The sequence below is a fragment of the Bombus huntii genome, chromosome 3, assembly GCF_024542735.1.
Source record: "Bombus huntii isolate Logan2020A chromosome 3, iyBomHunt1.1, whole genome shotgun sequence".
In the NCBI taxonomy this organism is placed as follows: domain Eukaryota; kingdom Metazoa; phylum Arthropoda; class Insecta; order Hymenoptera; family Apidae; genus Bombus; species Bombus huntii.
Window position 1 is genome coordinate 19,734,471 of NC_066240.1, and position 19,876 is coordinate 19,754,346.

The 19,876-nt window shown below is 39.1% G+C and overlaps 1 protein-coding gene across 1 annotated transcript in view; it reads right to left on the minus strand.

Moving 5' to 3' along the window:
* The window catches only part of LOC126863430 (proton-coupled amino acid transporter-like protein pathetic), a 35,309-nt gene extending 26,479 nt beyond the window's left edge, over positions 1 to 8,830 (minus strand). Inside the window, exon 1 of the mRNA XM_050613592.1 lies at positions 7,757 to 8,830. Within this exon, the coding sequence (XP_050469549.1) occupies positions 7,757 to 7,810 (54 nt within the window). The 5' untranslated portion in view covers positions 7,811 to 8,830. The remainder of the gene's footprint in view (positions 1 to 7,756) is intronic.
* Between the last annotated feature and the right edge of the window lie 11,046 nt (positions 8,831 to 19,876).

Here is a 19,876-nt window from a genome sequence, read left to right on the forward strand (position 1 = left end):
AAGATGCGCGATAGAGTCGCTTTGCGTAAGAAATTATCCCTATTGTAGATTTTGCAAAAATTCATGTCACAAATTCGTTTGTTCGTTCGGATATAAGCTGGTATACCGGAACTACTTTATGGTAAAGTATACCGGAAGCGAACGTTCTTAACGAGTCTTTTATCGTTCGATATCAAGACGAACGAGTGAAACTGATTCGCCAAAGACTCGTTGCAATTACAAAGCAATTTCTCTCTTAATACACGATTATGTTTTCGTTAGGATATCCAAGAGAAATGCTGCGTAGGTCACCGGCGATTCATAATGTACAAGCGAACTTTCTTTTTAACGAACCTCCATCTTCCGTTCTATACCAACGTCGAACGAGAGAAAACAAACGTGATATTAACTGTTAAAATACGATCCACTGGCTTGATTCTCAAGATCTCGTCGTAAATATTCTCACGATACGAACCATATTGGAAAAAATGTTTAAATATCGAATGTACGAAGCGAATTGCGCGATAAAGTTAAACTGGTCTGTTCTTTTCTAAAAAAAAAAAAACGAACGCAATTCTTTGAAATCATCTTAGAGGAAAAAAGGAGGCAATTCGCGCGACTCGTAAACGACCATGGAGAAGAATTGACGAATAGCAGAGAAAGAGAAAAAAACGCTGACGATGACGGATGTTCGTTTTATTGTTCGAGTCGTCGAAAAAAACAGCAAAGCATCGCGCTGCGAATAATCACAACGGTTACCGCCGTTCTGAACAGGAAACAACGAATGTCGTGGTAAAATTAAAACGTTCTTTCGTTCGGTCGTTTCATCGTACGGCGTATAAATCTCGATTCGGTGGGAAATTCAAGAAATCGGATAATTAAACGACGAATGTGAATTTCGAATTACTTTTTACAAAAATTTTATCGAAGTCACGGACGCAGTAAATAGTCATTGAACCAGATACTTCGAGTACGTTAAGCATACGTGTACTTGACCGACTTTTGAAAATAAGAGGAATTCCTCGAGTCTGTTTTAACATTTGTTGGCCACACTCGCGATCCTCGAGCCATTAATACGGAAATTACGGTGAATTGAAAATTCGGAAAAATACACACGATCATCGAGCGAAAGAAAACCAGGGCACTCAACGTCGCGAGAGAGTAGTTTCGCAACTAAATTTATCAGTTCGTTGTTTATAAACCGGTAAAACCGTATTAGTATCGTAGCATATTCGCACTAGTAGAGCGAAATACGATAATGTAATTTACAAGATGATTATTCAGTGAAATTTCTAGGATAAACAAAGACACTGACGTAGCGATTAGTCTCTATTTTCTGATAAGGCGTTGGATGTGCTACCGGCATGTAGAAATAATCCATTTTGACCAGGAATAGTGAAAACGAGGGTATGTGGAATCCCCGTGACAGAGTTCAAGATTCCCTATAGAAGCTAACTGCTTTAAAATCTTGAGACATTGAAGGATCGGAATCTTGCAGCGTAACAAATTGCTCCATTACGTTTCATAGCAGGAACCTGCCAGCGCGGATAGCTCCGTTAATTAACACGTTCAAGCATAGTTATTCATAGCGTTATTCCGCAAATCTTTCACTCGACACGCGCACGTGAGCATAGGCCGATCGCCGTTGAATTACGCTCGCAGGAAGGTCTTGGAGGCAAGGACGTTCCGGTTGAAGCGAACGGAAAAGTGACGTTTCAGTCCATTCGCATGATAATTAAATTCTCGGAAGGGAGACGCGGAAAACGTTCGTCTGTCAACGGTCGAAACTGGTTGAAAAATGTCATCGATCGGTTTTGAGGCGGGGGGAAAAAAAGCGATAAGATCGGGAACGGAAGGGAAGGGGATATGGACGTTAAGAAGGCGGAATAACGAACGAAGGGGCACCAAGAAATAGAGAGGGCCGCGACAAAAGAGGGAGGGAGGGAGGAAGGAAGGAAGGAGGGGAAAAAGGCAAGAAAGAACGCGAAAGCGAGCGTAGAGGGGAGGAAAGGTGTTCGACGACGAGGAAATTTCCATGACGTAGCCGTACGCTGCACATACTGCCGTGGTCGGTCGCCATGACTTCCAATTCCAAGCACGCGTCATTGTCGGTCGGCGATTGACCGAAACTTGTTCGGTTTCGAGGATCGAAATCTGCCACACGGCAAACTAGTTTCGGTTACGAAACAAAAGGGTCGAAGTCCCGACGACCGCCACCGTTCATAGATTCACGCTCCCCCCCCCCCCCCCCGTCTTCTTTTCTTTTTTCGAGATAGAACACGGTTCAAGGGGAAAGAGAAGGTAAGAAGGGTCGGAGCGAGTTCGCGTGAATAACGAGGCACCCGGTTAGTGGAGAGAACATAGCAAGGGTCTGATGAAAGACTGTTTTGCACGAGTGCCGGTTTCTTCGAAATCCTGTTGCCAGAGAAATCTTTCTTCCTACCCGGACCCCTTTGTTCCGTTCACGGGCTTGGCAATCCGCTGTTACAAGGGAAATGTAACTGGCCGATTCTTCTCTGCCCCACTGACGGATCTTTCTCTGCCTAATAGCGAATTCTGTCCTTCTTCTTCTAACAGCATCTCCTCCTCTTTTCTTTATGGATAAATATCTGTTACGATCGGATTCGACGAAATCAGGATTATCGATGCTTCTATCGATCGATAGATTTCGATAGATTTCGATAGAATTATCAGGCAGTCGACGATTATTAAACTCGACTCGATTTAGATGTTTTATACCGTGTCGAGATATTATTCAGATTGGGAGGAGTGGGAATATTCGCACGCGCGCAACTTTCTATTTGTCAAAAATGTGCCAACTTGACACAAGGTACTGGCCGTGTCGTTTATTAGCGACTACTTTCTAATTCAAGATTTTAAAGAATTCTCGCGTTCCACTTGTTACATTCGTGTGTATGTAAACAGAAGAAGAAAAAACACGAAGATGTTAACTTTTAACGGCTGAAACGATTTAATAAATGCAGAATTGCAGTACCTATCTTGCCACTATGGATATTAGGATGACAGATACAAGTAATTAAGAAGACTAATAAAGATAAACGTCTCTTTCAACAAAGAATGACAAATTACTTGGAAAAGATGTTTCAGAATGCACCGTTGCGCAATCGTTGGCTGATTACGCGATAATCGAAATACTCGATGGCAAATTGTGGAAATTACGTGATAAATTCTTATAAAAAAATATCTGCCATTGCTCGACTACCAGAAGAGATTACGACGGGGTCGCTGACAAGAATTCCTCAAAATTTCGTTAAAAAGCCCAAGTACGCATCTCTATAGCAAAGATACAAATTTGTTAGAGTTTAATGAAACTTGTGGTTCGATACTAAGAAAGCTACGTTAATCAGCGTTAAAAAAAAAAAAAAAAAAAACTACATCGATACTACAGATTTTCTTGCTTGCTTGTCTACGTGATACGGTGTAAAGCTAAACAACGAAAAGATCTGAAAAACACGATCGTTCGAACTGGACTCGATTCATCGATCACAGACGGTTCGTGGACGGAAGAAGTCAACGTTCGGTAACCAAGTCGCGTGGAAAACTACGCCCATTCGTCGATTATAATGGATCGAGGTCGAAGCAGAAACTAGATGTCACAGAAGGTAAGAACGAGCTTTTATTCCCTTGTAAAGCATGCGATACCCGAAATACGAATGAAAATTGATAAACAAAGGACACGGTCGAGATCATAGAAACGTTATATTCGCATTTATGAAATTTTAAAACGAATCATGGTCGTTCAAGCGAAATCAAAAGGATTAACCTGTCAATCAGAATACAATAGAATTCCGCCTATTTACACCCGAAGGACAAACGAGATGACATAAACCAGAGTTGTCGATTATCCCCACTATGTATGGTTCCGAAACGCGTCGAAGCTTCCATTCTGGTCGAGCGATATTACTTCCTATCGATAGACAAAGCACGGAAAGACTTATTTTGCGCTTCCAATATTCTATAATATACATAATACTCTATAATATATCGATAAGCAACTGTCCGTCTCGTTTATACGATACTGGAAACAACGTGTAAGCAACGTGTGACTGACAATCGCTGGGAAACGCCTCGACGAAACGAAACGTGTCTGGAAGAAAGTAATTAAGATTTCTTCCCAATAAATGGAGTTTCGATAAACGGAGTCGTATCGCGAGTGTCAGTTGACGGATGTAATTCGAGTGTACCGTAACGGGGCTCTGGCCTGTTGGAGACGATAGTCGGGCAAGGTCGTTCGCCGGAAATATCTGTCGGGATCAACTTCTGCCTGCGTAAAACGACCCTTCGAAAAACTCGTTCGCCCAGCGAAAAAGTTAAACGAGATCCTCTTACGCGTCTTTGCACGGTAAATTTGGCTGGCAACAAGACTTACGAACGAGTTTCGTTTCAACTATTCTCATTCGAGAACGCGCTCAAAGATGAAAAGAAAGTTATCTTGCTGGAAAAAAGAGATTGCCGTCTACGATCGATGTTATCCTAATTTACCGAAGGCAGTAAATTCTATTTAATACGATTACTTCGCCAATGGTCTTTCGAGCGCTATCGATGAAAATCAAAATTTTGTAAAGCTGATTCGATAATAGACGTTTGACTGTCGCAAAACTAAATTGTTAAATGTCAACGAGAAGATCATAAAGTGTACCTAAATTTCAATTTCATTAAGACTGATCGCTAAAAATTGATTTTTAAGATACGGCTACGTAAAAATGGGAGAAACGTTTGCGCCACTCATCAACGTCCGATTTAACGATTAAATTTAAAATCGGCTCTTGCATATAACAAGACACATCTAGTTTAAAGTAGGCAAAGAACAGAATGACGACATCAAATTCACGCGCTCTCTAAGAAGCTGTTTCGTCTTCCGACAAAGGTTCCGAACAAACACGACTTCCAATAAAAATTTGCCGAACGAAAAGATATGCAATTAGTTACTTGGGAATTTTTATTACGAAATGATCGAAAGAAAACTGTTATAACGAGCTGTGTAAATTTTCGAATTTCTCGCTTTTCCCCGGGAGAATCGAAAGAACGTAGAATTTCAGACTTCGTTAAATCCGACGATTCGACATATTCATATTGGCGGAATAAAAAAAATAGCGATTTACGGAGGAGAAACCAGCTCGCGATCGCGGTCCGGGCACAGCGCCTCGACGTTAGATCTCGCGATCAAATTGACAGACGTTGGTGCAGGACGATGTGGTAAGAACCCGTTGAATTCGTGAGATTAGAAAGTAAATAGTGGCAGAGAATCAGCCGTGATTCGTCGCTGCGTTTTATCACTTGGCTCTTGATAACGCGTGTAACGCTCTTCTAACGACGTTTCGTATACGTACCTATACCACCAACCCACGCTCTCTTATTTATCCTTCGTCTCGTTTCATACAATTACTCTTAATTAAGTTTTATCGGTGACTCAAATACGAGTTGACGAACCAAGGTTTGCCAATGTCTCCGGTATCAAAATCGTCGAAAGATAACGATGGTGACGATAATTTTTCAAGAGTTGATCGCAACAATTGCACATGTGCAAGTCATAGTTGGATCACGAGGCAACACTTTACAATTGCAAATCGATGAACGTTACAAAGTACTTTGTTTCTTTACGACCCGAATTTCATTCGTTCAGTCCGTATCTATAATGGATTGGACGAATTCTTTCGATAAGCCCTTGCCCTATCCATCGTTGATATTTCCGAAGAAAATGGCTACTTCTGTGTCACGAACCTTCGAATATCACGGTTATTAAACGCTCGTCGCGTATCGCACTACTTAACAGAACGCGCACGATATCACGAAAAGAAAAAAAAAAAAAGAAAAGCATACAAACGATAATTTTATCGTAACAGATTCCAACTTCCGTATCGGTTAATCGTCATTGAAAAATTCTGATTTAACTGTACCTATACTCTGAAATATTTATTTGTCTTCGAGTGCTCGCTGATTCAGGCGAGCGGATTTAATCCAAGACTGGAAAACTAACTTTCGCTAAAAAAATACGTCTAATCGTATTTTCATCGCAAAAAGATTTATTCTTTCTTCGGTGTATTATCGATAATATAATGCTGAAAATTTGTAAATAAGTAAATGATAAAGGACAAATGCAGAGAATTCATTGTACCGAATTGGAAAGAAAGAGAAATTAACCGATGTATATTCTGATTCGTACCACGCAGATCCCTTCGCTTCCAATGGTCAGAAATGAATTTCTTTTAGGTCATCGCAGCTGTACGAGTTAATCTCGCCATACGATCTTAAATAATCGTAACGAACGTATCTCGCCGCTCCAAACTTCGAACGTAATTGCCCCATTTTCGTTCTAACCTTTTCATTCTGTTTTAACAGACTTCACCTCTGTTTTTACAGACGGCGAATTAATCTATTTTAACGCGATCGCGAAACTTGGTGAATACCAGAAAAAAAGGTCGTCGTAACGGATTCATCGTAATCCTGGAAGCGAAACGAAGAGGAATTTGATTTCCGCTACGAAACGGAAACATTCTCGCGTTCTAATAACCGTCCAACTCACGGGTTGCGTGCAATGATTTCACGATTGAGTAACAATGGAAAGTATCCGCGAAACACCTATGGACAAGAAAAAAATAAATAAGCGAAGGAAGAAGAGAGGGAACAGAGTGGGGAAAGAGTACGAAGCGATTAGCGAAACAGCGCACTTTTTCCCGACCTCGTTTTATTAATTTCACGTGACACTTAATTCAGGTTGAAACGATTGGTTGATTAGTCGATGCTTCGTAAGCAACGTGCGATGCTGGAATTCGCGGCAATCGACAGAGAGAAAAAGAGAAACACGTGGCGATCGCATGCTCCAATACACCAGAGGCTTCCACGTATTCGAACGAGGAATCGCCTACGAAAGTCGTTTCACTTGCGTGCCGATTTTTTTCGGATCGATGAAAATTCGATCGGTCGCTCGTTGAAATCGCGATTTCATAAACAACTATTCCGTCTATAACTATAATATAAATAAATAAAAATGATACTTTCTCATCAAGATGTTTTCCAATTGAGCGTACTCGTACGCCAAAGTAGGTTCTGAAATTGTTCACTGGATCGATGAAACAACGACGACGAGATAAACATTCAAACTGCTCTTCGAGACGGTGGTCTGTAGGTGAAGATTAAACCGCCAATTCCGTGCTTCCGACGGAAAGACTAACATCGTTGTCTCTATTACTAGGTTGCTTGGTTTCGAATTTACGTACCGTCACTACGGTATATAGACTGTAGACTACGAGCGCTTCGTAAATCGTTTACAGGATCCGTACAATCGGTTGGTTAGCTTACATTTTGCAGCCTCTCGAACGAGATCGTTTGGCAATAGTTCGTACGTTGCAGGTTACGAACGGTATGCGAATTTTTATATGTAAATCGGCGCTTCCATTTCGGTCGTGTTAATTTTGATTTCCCTCGCGATGTCTCACGTCTATTTATACGCGTGCCGCGGTCGAACACACTTCCGTCGGGATTTAATTAATTCTCACGCAATCGAATGACCGCTCCTATTCGACGATGTAACCGTTAATCCGCCAATAAACCTGTTTCGTCAGCGTTTCACTGCGAATTTTTAATGGAACATCGTTACGCAACGCGCAACAGCTATGCGAGAGAATCGCGTTATTTTCCAGTTACACTGGCGAATAATTAGAAAGCTAGCGAGCGATCGATGAGAGGATCGAACGTAAACGGAACCGTTTAGAGGAAAGAAAAGGGAAAATAACAGGCTAATAGTAGAAAAACTCACCTGTGAGCTGCCCCCGTGAACCGGCGCTCCTTGGCTCAGCATCTTGTGCGACATCCTGGTCAAAAATCACGATCGATCTCGTGTATCAAAAATGAGCCTCTGTGTACGTTTACTCTCCTCGGGCTCTAACGAGCTAGTTTCTCTCCGATCGATCGATCGAAGACCAAGCCAGGCGGTTAAAGTGGCTGGTCCGGCTGCTGTCCGGCCCGAATCGTCGAATTCACTTCTGGAAGGTGCGAACACCGCAACCGTGATCGTATGGTACCAACACGCGTGCAGACAAAGTGGCACATACACAAACGGTGGGTGGCGTGTCGGTATATATCCTAGGAGAACCGCGTGTACTACACAGCCTTGTCGGGCGGGAACCAACGAACCGTTTTACTTTCGACGATTGCGAATCAACCTCGCGAACGGACGTGCTTGCACTGATCCTCCTCCTTTCTTTACAGACTTTTCTCTACGCTTTCTCCTTGCCTCTGTCTCTCGGCCGCTCTTGGGGGATGTGACTAAGCTAAAGGAATCTGCGAGTGTGGGAGACGGGGAACCGAACAGGCGAAACTTCCACCGAAAGGCAAAAGGGCTAAATAGGATGTACGTGTGTATACGTAGCAGAGAAACCGAAAATCGTGCGTGGAAATTGGCAGCTTTTGGAACGTCGCGACCCCACTCGGAGCCAGCGAAGGCGCACACGCTGTCACGACGTGGAGAACCGTGTCGTTTCCGGACAAGCGTGCATAAAGACGAAATATCGAAAAGGATCGGTGTCTCTGGAAATGGAACTGGAGAAGCGTCGCGAGCGTCGAAAAGACTCGGCTAGGAATGATTCGCGACGTGGGAGGCCGCGGGCGCGCAGTTCCGTCGCCTCTTTCTCCCACTCTTCTCCGCGGCAGTACCTCCTTCGTCCCTTTCCTCGTATCCGAATACATGCGTACCCACGACCGTACGTGTACACGCATACAGACCCACACGCACGCACACGCACACGCATGCACACGCACGCACAACCACGAACCACTCAACGACCTAACGGCTAAGCTCCTCTCGGTAACTATGCTTTTCCCCCACCATCGTGCTCCACACAACCTCGAACCCCCACTGCACCCTCCTGATCACGGTCAACGTTCACTTCTCCGGGTTCTCGGACGATGTTCACCACCTCTACCGACAACGCTAACCACCACCACCACCGTCGACAGGGCCAGCGTCGTTGCCACCACTTCCATCGTCTTTCTCTTCTTCTTCCTCTGCTTCGGCGTTTTCTTCTTTTCTATCCCTCTTCTTCGATCTACCTTTCTCTTTCTCGTTTCTCCGTCACATAACATCAACTAACCGAACGATTCTCCCTTCCCCCCTCTCCCTTCTCGTCTATACGTCTCACCCCCTCCTCGAGCTCGACGCGTGACGCTCGTTTTTACCTCTTTTTCTTTCACCCGTCTCCTTTTTCGCCTGCGAAACCATTCGCCACTCCCATCGCACATGCCAAATCCATTTACGTCGAACGCATTTTTGCATCATTATCCGCCTATCAGGCTTAATAATCGTCTTGCATCGGCCGATGTTCGGCCTGCTATAGAATCAAGGTTAACGATATCGGCAGATTGGCACATCCAGCGCCGTAACGCTTCCTAGGAATTTCTGAATTTCTGAATTTCTGAATTTCTGAATTTCTGAATTTCTAAATTCCTCGCGCACCCCACGCTCTTTAACTTTTCCCTCCATTCGTTACCCCTCCCTATTATCCCGTGCCGGAGTCAATCGGTAATCGTCGTCGTTGAGTGTGAAATTGGTCGTAACGTAAAATCACCGATTACCGAATCTGGAATCGGACCAAAGGACACGGTCGATGCGTGTATCGATCTGTTTGCCGTAACTATTGGCAAAAGGGAGAAACGTTGTTTCGCAGTATCGATAGGGCGATTTCGTTTAAAATGAAATTTTGCCAACTAGCGCATAGTTCTATATATTTGCTTCGTTTCTTCCAAGGACGTTCCAATATCTTCCCTGTTAATCGACACGGAAACTTTTATCGAATAAGACTAACGTCTCTGCGCAAAAAGTGGGAAAACGAATGACTACGAGTTTTCGTAGAAAAGACGTAATTCTGGAATTTCGTTATTTCTTCATCCCTCGACAATAAGGAATTCTGTAGCCTTAGACGTTTATCTGTAAATCTCCGTAAGACTCTAGTCTATCTATAGATGTCTATAAATTTGAGAATAATAAATATCAATGACGTTTTCCATGCAATCGATAATACACGCACTTATATTGCGACTGTGCATAAAAGTATTAGCGAAAAAAAAAAAAAAAATAAAATGGCGATTCAATAGCCATCTCGATAGTCCTTTCGAGATCTTCAAATCGGCTAAATCGTTTCTCGTGACGAATCGTCCGAGTAGCGAAAGGAACGAAACAGCAAATCATATATAATACGCGTTAAAAGCGCAGAATCACGGATTATCGATTCTGAAATTCCCTGGCAACTATAATTTATTTCATTCTCTTTTCACTCTCGATGACGAAAAGGGAGAACTGTTTTCTTGGCTTGCTGCGATCTGAATCAAGAATTACGAAATATATACGTTCATTCATGGGTTTCTTCCCCGCAGACAACGTTCTAAAAGAAAGATAATATTTGAAGTCGTAAATATCCTTAGCTAAAAATAACAGTTTCGTTTGATTATTTTACGACGTAGATCATCAATCATGGAATTTGATTATCTGTTCGCGGTATTACCGGATTTCACTATCCATAAGCAAGTTTATCGCATGCCACGCGAATACCTACATATGTAGGTATTTCTCATGACAACACACAACAACAGAAACATTTTCTTAATAGCTTTCAAATAATCGCGCTCGTACATGTCGATATCGTCGTGATAATTGCTATCTCCTGACAATACGTCGTTTCATACTTTGATTGGAGATGTCGTTGGAAATGTTTAAATGCATCGGATATTTATTTAGTCATATTTTCGCATGATTTGGAATCTCGCCCATGGCTGCAATTCTAGAATTGATTTAAACGCGATTTAAAAGCTCCTTCTTCGAAACTGGTTTCAACGATCTTTATCAAAATTCATACGAGCAAGATAAAATATGATCAACGTTTCTGTCTTACGGCTGAAATACGGTTTTTTTAACGAATACGTATTCTCACGGTGATAGTTGACTCACATAATTTCGCATATTTTCCGCTTCCCGTTTCATCGACACCGCTAAGATAACCGCTCGCGCACGTGTCAACATTCAAGATTCGTCAATTTTATGACCTCATCGTTATTTATTTCGAGCCTGTTCCAATTCTCCGAGGATCAGGGTTAATAACATCGTTGACACCTTGCTATCGATGTGTGCGCAGAATGCAGATTAAAGCGATGCGTCTAATAATTTTTTTTTCAATTTGCACTTCCTCTTATTGTGTCTGTTACTTCAACGTTTGCGTATCTGTGCCGTGTGTCTTCTTGGAATGCACGCAATATCGTTTTACGCGTAATAAACAGCTTTTGTTAACAATATCGATAAACGTATCATCACGAATGTCGACGCACCTTCTTGTTCGAAATAAAATACGGATTAAAGCTGATGAAGAAAAATGAAAGCGTATTTGATTTCGATAAAGGATTAGTTATACGATATAGCAACGTTATTTTCATTTCCTTCGGAAGCAGCGTTTAAATTAAAATAGTAAGACAATTTGTATTTCGTATTTCTACTTCCTTATTATGAAAAAGCGCTATCGTACACTAGCTTCCCCAGCAAGAAACGGACAAACATATCAACGGAATAAGAGGAAATTACATTATAAAATATTAATTATATATAAATAGTAATTATAAAATACAACCTCTTTACTTTTCCTAAAGAATCGAACGATCCCCATTAATTTGGCAGTCACTGGCGTTGGATTTTCCCGCATAATAGCCTGGTTCGATTTTCCGTTTCTTTGCGCGACTACTGTATTTCTCGCGATGGAATCCTAGAGAAACAGCGTCGCCTAACTGGCATTCGTCAAATAAAGAATTAAGATCGAAACCAGTCGGCCGACGCGCTCCTTAATTACTCCTGCTCGAATCGAGCCGCCTTAGCAAGACCTCCGGTTAACGTTCGCGTAATCGTTCGTACACGTACTCGTTCGTTTCCATCGCCTAATAATAAACATAGTGGGCATAGGTCGAATCCATGATTAGAAACGAAAGAATCATCGTCGACGTTATGTCGATTCGTTCGATCAACGTAAATCGGTACCGATCTACTTGGCCGATTCGGGATCGAGGTTAACGGCATCGTTGACTCCTTGTTTCGAGCGAATTGCCGCAGACGTCTCTTTCACCTCTGTCAATTACGGGAACAGTTGTCGGCATCCCTCAGACCAATCGACGCATTAACATTATCGAGCGGCGTTTTCGACCGGTAATAACAGACGCGAATAAATCATCGGCTTCGTTAATTTCTTTTTTCGTTATCTTCTTCTCTCCTCTTTGGTTCTCCACCGTTATTTTTTGCGAGCACGATCTGCGAACAAAAATTAGTTTTAGAATTGGAGTGCGTTGGCTTGGTTTCCTCTTAATCGAAGTTTCTCGTATCAAAACGCATCGAATTCACGCATGCGTCAAAACGCATCGAATTCACTTGAGTATGTCCAATAGCTTCAAGACAAATTTTTGTGTCTGCCAATTATCAATAGAGAATTATTAAAGAGTGCGAAACAATTTCGCAACTTTACCACAACTTTGTATATTTTCACCGTGCTTTACATTCCATACTTTTTTCACGTTAAAGACTGTTCGCTTTCGAGTATCGTATTCGACTAGATGGATACGGTTTCATCATTTTCTAACCGATTTATAACTTTGCGTTTCACCTCGTACAACAAACAATATTTTAGCGTGCCTATTTAACATTTAAAAAAAATAAACAAAAAAATTCGACAAAGGAGTACTAATGCAACGATTTACCTCTCGAGGAAAATTCAGTGTCACTTGAACAGCGAGATAAAGGCTAACAAACTCGTTTCAAGGAAAAGATAAAAAATGACCCTTTTCAACGATAAAGAAAGAAAATTTCGAGTAAAATGGAGAAAAGGGACTGCGACAACAGGTGCAATCTCCATCTGCAATACGATGGAATATTTTTAACTTTAAGAATTAATTACAATTCGTTGAACAACAATTTCAACAACTTTGCTGCACACTTTCATATGAAAATTTCATTCTTTCTCGAATGGAATTTTAAAAAGTTACACAAAATTTAAATTTCAATTAGGATCGAGTTATTTATGACAAAAATACTTTGGGGATGTCGTTTTTTTATGCCGCTGCTCAATGAAATCTTTCACTCGTGTAAAATTTCGTTGTCTTTGATTCAGAATAAAAAATCGGCGCGTGTTACGCATCCCAATCGCATTAAAACGAAAGATGTGATTCTTTTATGTGGCGACACGCCCTTTCATATGCAAAAACTGCAAGTAGTTGACACGACGTTACCGTATGACTTGTGCGTAACAAATACACGCTATTTATGCATGTACCAGAACGACGTTCTTTCGTTTTAAGATCGCAAAACATTAACATGGTTTATGGATGTCCGTCGCATTCAAAATCTACGAGCTGTTAACACAGTATCTTACTTACTTCACCAAGATTTTTATACACTTGGATATATGATATCCATTTTTCTGCAGCTTGTTTCAGCTACTCTTTCGTTTAATTGATAGCACCAGAAATTTGTATATAAAATGAGCAACATTGAAAAGAATCCTATGAAATATCTTTGAAATATACAGTAACTCGAACATAAATATAAAGTATTTAATCGAATATAAAGCATTCGAACGCTTCTAGAAACTTTTTACGTATATATCATTCGGAACATCTTGAAATCTCATTAGCACTGTAACGGGGCATATGTATCGTGATTATATTGGTAAAATTTAGAACGGATCTGAAAATGTATAAAATGTATAAAAATTTCATCAAATGTATAATGCACATAATATACATGTAATTCAAATATTTTTTCATGAGCCACTGCATATCTCACTTTCTCGCTTTCATCCTAACTATGAAATTAATCGGTACTAAATGCAAACATCGACAACTTCCATATAATCGAAAGGTATAAATTTTAAAATATATATAAATATAAATTTCATAACCTCGTATCGAGCATAAGTAAACTTACGTCAAATTAAAGACACACAAATACTGATCATATCAGTGAATGACATTTTGTCACCATTATCCAACACTGATCTAGTTAAAGCAACCGCGTTATTTTCATATTGAGCAGATACGTCGTAATCAGAATGAATTTAATCAACGTATACGTTGTTGCGCCCGCGAAGCATGTGGATTTGTTGGCTACGCATATTTTCGCGGTGGCATCGTGTAAAAGATCGCGCCACAATCAAATACGAAACCGTTGACCGGTGGCGCAGCGAAGCTTTGTCACGGCAATACGATATTACGCTCAAGATTTGAATTTAACGACGCTGATATCGTAGGTAATGCGAAACTCGGTTGGCTCCGTTTCACAACGTGTCCACACGAAAGAAAATTTTCCACTACGAGGCCATCCGGTAGGAATTCGCGAAGTTCGTACTTACTTGGTTTCCTTTGTCAGAACGTGCAGCTAGAATGAACTTCGTTATTTTCAATTAACTTTTTTGCTTGTTTCCGTTCGTACATCATACTGATAGTTGATCTGAAAAACATTCTGTAGATTTCACCAGGCAGAGTAAGAAGAAGAATAAAACTATCGAGATACTATTACTCCTGTATTCTATTTGAATAAAAGTATAGGTTAGGTTTAGCTTAGTTAGAAATAAGAATATGGGTGACCTCTATGTGGCGCATTCAGAACACCGTTTTGATATATGTAATATCGCATGTATCATGTATGTATGTACCATTTACACGAGCGTATATTTATATTTTGGATAGATGTTTATAGTTTATCTTTCCTACTTAGTTATTTCATGTCCGAAAAAAGTAAACATACTTGCATTATTGAAAATACTTTAGTTGCCATATTATTTGGAAAATATTCAAACTGTATATGATTATACTTATAATTTGTAGCGAGCATTCCTGATTAAATGTCAAAATAGTCGAAAATTAAGAAATTTAAATATGCGAGTAACCTACATTCCATTATAATTTTGTATTTTCATTGCCTATCCTCGTTCTTTTTTGTTCATTTGTCTTTTAAAACGTAACTTTCAAAGATTTAACGATGGGGAAATTGTATATCCATCAACGATTTCTCGTGAAAGTATCCATTCAAGTTTTCATTATAATCTAATATACCGAGTTTAAATGCAAAAACTTGATACCGTGCATACTCGATCGTGGTGCACGAGATACTGTCCATGTTCCGTTTAATTTCTACTCATTGCAAAAGTTTTGCAGACATTCTTATTTTAATCGTATTTGATCGCACGGATTAACGTCGTAACTGCAAATGCGCCAGTGATTTCTAATCATCGATACTATCATTACCTGAGATTTCATTTATTCGTCTCGATATGATAATCTTGCTTGACGGAAGCGTAACAAAAAGCGTTTCTATTTCACACCCGACACCATACAATTGAACTCAAATATCCGGCAGTAAGTGTACGTCATTTAAGAAAAGACTTTACGAGCCTAGTATTTGCACATAAATAATAGAAGCTGTTTTCTATGATAAAGATTCCATCGTACATTCTCAAATCTCGAATTCATTCCAAAGAACTGCTTCATTTGCCTGTCAAACGAGGCTGCCTATCACATCGATCACACTATCAATATCCATGCACAAACAAACAACCCACCGAATCCCGAACATTTTGCGCAAACAAAACTGTAAGCAAACACTCAATAAATAGTACATACGTTTGTCTATCGAGCCATCCATCGATGTCTCAGTAAAAAACACCATCTATTTATGATGGATCGTTCGTCGATCCAATCCAAAGATATTGCAAGGATGTGCGAAAATCGGACAGAATTCAAATGAGAATTTTCAGAGCGCCTCACTGTCTGCGATCGATGCTTCCAAGGCCTGTATATAGGTCGCAATAAGATAAATGGACAACGATGACGCAGATACATGCAAAAACTTCGCGAAAGCATCACAATGGTATTGGTCCTTCGCCCACATGAATCCCTTGAATCGGACGCGCGTGTGTATCCAGGCCAGATTTGGTTAAATCATCGCGCCAGGACGAAAGCTATCCTCGTGCGAACAACACCGTCCTTGAGACTTGAACTTTGTTTTCAGTGGAGGAAAATAGGCTATTATGTCGATGATGCTGTTTACGTTACGTCACTTGAGTTGTTTCCACGATCGCAGTCAGAACTATATTCGACTTTGTTTTTGTGTGCAGCTATAAGTTTCGTCGTATATGTGCTGTATAAAACGTTACCTAAGGCCTAGAAAATTCGGTAACAGTTACTAAATGGTTTGGAAGATGAGAGAGCTCCTTTGCTTCCTTTCTCTTCTCTTTTCTTTTTTTTCTTTTTTTACTACTTTATATTATCTTGCTTGTAATTGAGAAGATATTGTTAATGAAATTCAATACATTCGTCCAATGTATTGGCATTAATGATTTACATACACTTTGACGATACAGTATTTCTCGCGCGTATGTACTTCGTGACAGATTGTATTATTGTCGTTTATGAAAATCATTTTCAACAAATTAGTCTCGTTGTCGTGATTTATTGCACTCGTTAGAGCATAACAGAGATTGATTGGCGATCACGCGAAGATTTACTGATTTATTACTATACTGGAGATACCGTAAATTGATAACTATATACGAAGACGAATTGAGCTACATACGAATACATACTTCCTTCTAGCATTGTTAAGGTCTGATAAGAATATAATCTCATAGTTTTAATCAGTAACGCTTACGACAAGATGCTGTTACCAATCATTTATTGTTAGCATACATGTTCCATCTGCGTGATAAAACTCGATCGATTTCCTTTTATTTTATGGAAATTTAGGTATTTATTAAAACCAGTTTTCCCCGATACTGGCTAGAAAGTAGTACATAATTACTATTCGGCATCTCGCTAACTAACAGAATTAAGCAATTCGTGATTGTGTGATCTATAAATTACTTCGTTATAACTTAAAAGAATAAGCCAAAAAATTCAGACGACTTGCAACGTTTCTAAAACATATTTATACCTCGAATGTACACAACACATACGAAATTTTTCTTATTGGGAGATATAATATGACTACAAAGTGTTGAGAAACTGTTGCTTACATAATTCTGCAATTGCATAACATGCGGTTGAAACATTTTGGCGTTATCGGTGGAAAGTACCGTCAGTTACTTAACATTTATAAATGAACAATTTGCACATTCTAACACTCTAAGGAACAGCCAGTTGAACCCCAACTTCGGTCGTTGTAGAAGTAAAAATATGTAAGAGCATTTTAGCATACATTCGTAAATAAAACAAGAGATATATAAATATAGATTGCACACGATAAGTATAAAAAATCAAAGTATCAAAGGTCTTTGTATGTAAATATGTAATAATGTAATAACCATGTGCATGATAATACGATAATATTCATGAGAATATTGATAAATATAATGTGTCATATAAATGTGTCATAGCAGTATTAGCATTAGCTGTATTAAAAGCTGATAAATAATAGCATTGTGTACAACATTATTACAATTACAATGTGTGTAACAATATTATATTAACAGTTGATAATTAATAATTAATATCCTCTTCGATCTTTTTTATTCTTTTATTTCTTCATTTTGCACAATGCGTTGTCGGATCAAAAGATCTACCGATGTCGAGAAAAAGATCGAGTCATAATAATTATAACTGCTACTTGAGTGTCGTTTACTAACGTTATCATCGTAAAATAGCAGCGGATACGTAGCAACACGTGCTTATATTGCAGTCATAAACGTGACTTCACGCCATAGATATGTATGTACGAAATTCGACCTTGTGTTTTAATGCTTGCGTAGATCTTTTATTTTAATACGCAAATTATAGTTTCAAATTTTCTTTTACTCTTACCTACATATTAGTAGAATTCTCTTTCTGCACTATTTGATACTGCAAAAATTCGTATAGGTGAATATGAAGAAAATAAAGATTTGTTTAAACGAATAATTATCTCACTAAAACCTATATGTACTAAAGCTTTTATTTGAAAGTTTTGCGATATCCTGTAATTACATTTTTTTTATGTAATTGAATAAAATGAACTGATTAAAAATTGCGTTTCCGAGCTATACATATTTTATTGTAGATACAATAACGTGATTTACGCATTACATTCCACGTAAATCACTCATTTACTTGCTTGCTAACGAAACAAATGGCATTTATTCTATCATGAATTACACACATATATTCACTATACTCTTCGTTTGGCATAATATAGAGTTTACTGATACGCACTTATTAATGTTTTATAAAATGTCGTATGAATTTTTCGTATTTCTTTGTAACATCATCCAATGTTTGGTGAAACTCGACGATCGTGTAACATAATTGGAGTATTAATTCTTTTCTTAATCATGCGTAAATATCTTTCCTACTTTCAAAAAAGAGCATACGACCTAAAGATTTAGCACGTAAAAAATTACAAATATGTTCACGCTTCCTCGAATTGAGATAAAGTTGCAATTCCATTAAGCGAAAATACTATAGACTTTTTCCAACGTTTAACTCAGTAAGGAAGTAAAGCTTATTCGTATCCTGTACGGTTATCGGACATATCAAATTAAAACATAACCTCTAATGGAGTATGCGATTCTCTCGTTGCTTTCGCACTTTCGAATCGTATACGAAACCTCAAATTATAAAGGATGAATCTTTTTGAAGGAAGGACATTCGTTACATGTGGTTGATCGTATCCTGGCTTGATCGAACAGAGTACGTTTCTAATACACAGACTTGGAAGTATTGCAAACGCTATGGCAAACGTCCAACCGGGCCCCTTAGGCCTTCTTATCTTGAGAGGGGACCAGGCCATGCGAGGCCTCTCGACCCCCGAGTACATTTCCTGTCAAAAGTAAGTGATGTTCCTAACGTAGATCGCATATGACGTTCTATTCTTGAGACGTCTGCCGCGACATTTTCAGCTTAAAATTCCTAACGTATTTCTCATCGAGATGAACGATTCTACGTCAGAGAAAAGTCAAAAGCAAGTTTTTTCCTTTTGCGTCATCATTCCATGGCCATTTCATGTCCTCGTTACGCCGCAATTTCCTTTCGAACTTTGTTCGCATAAGAGGCTCTACATTTTGATGTGGAATGATTTTACTTTAAACGCAGCACATCTTTAGTATCTTTGATCATAATTCTATCACATATAAATTATATTAGAGTTAAAAATAAAATTAATGTTCCTATAGAATGTAGAGTAGTTTTTGCATATTCAGCTTGATGGAGTTTATTTTCGATCAAAGTGTACGGCTCTTATTCTATGAATAAAGTCAACTTATCACCGCAACTGTGTTTATGTCACTACCATTGCAATCACAGCCAGTTTATGATTGAATGATACCAATTAATTAATCCATATATATGTGCTTAACAGTATTATTTTATTCAGTTCTTTATATACATTCAGATTGATCTAAAATTCTACTTTTTATTTATATATTTACCCGTTGCCGCCAAAAATTCCACGAATGGAAACATTGCACGCTGATAATGGCACTCCTCCGAATCACAGCGCAGGAACCTTAACTGTAATGTACACAAATTTTATTAAGAAAGGGATACGAATAAGCAATGATTACATATAAACGATTTTATGGAACGTTATTTTAATTACGATGTATATTATTTTTCTAGCCCAAAATTGTTTGTTAAATTTTCTTCTAATTTTATTTCTTAGATCAGTACTGGCTTTTTATGTCATTGAATAAAAAAGAAACTTTGTACTATAATTACATTTAAAATCTGTAGTGCATATAGTGTATATATAGTCTATAGAGAGGATTTCAAATTCTTCAGGATTAAATCCTAACTAAAGAGACATGTGTAGAGCTATGCAAACAGTACGTAATTCATAGTAACATAAGTATTCAAGTAATATAACATTTTTATTACACTGTCATTCTAG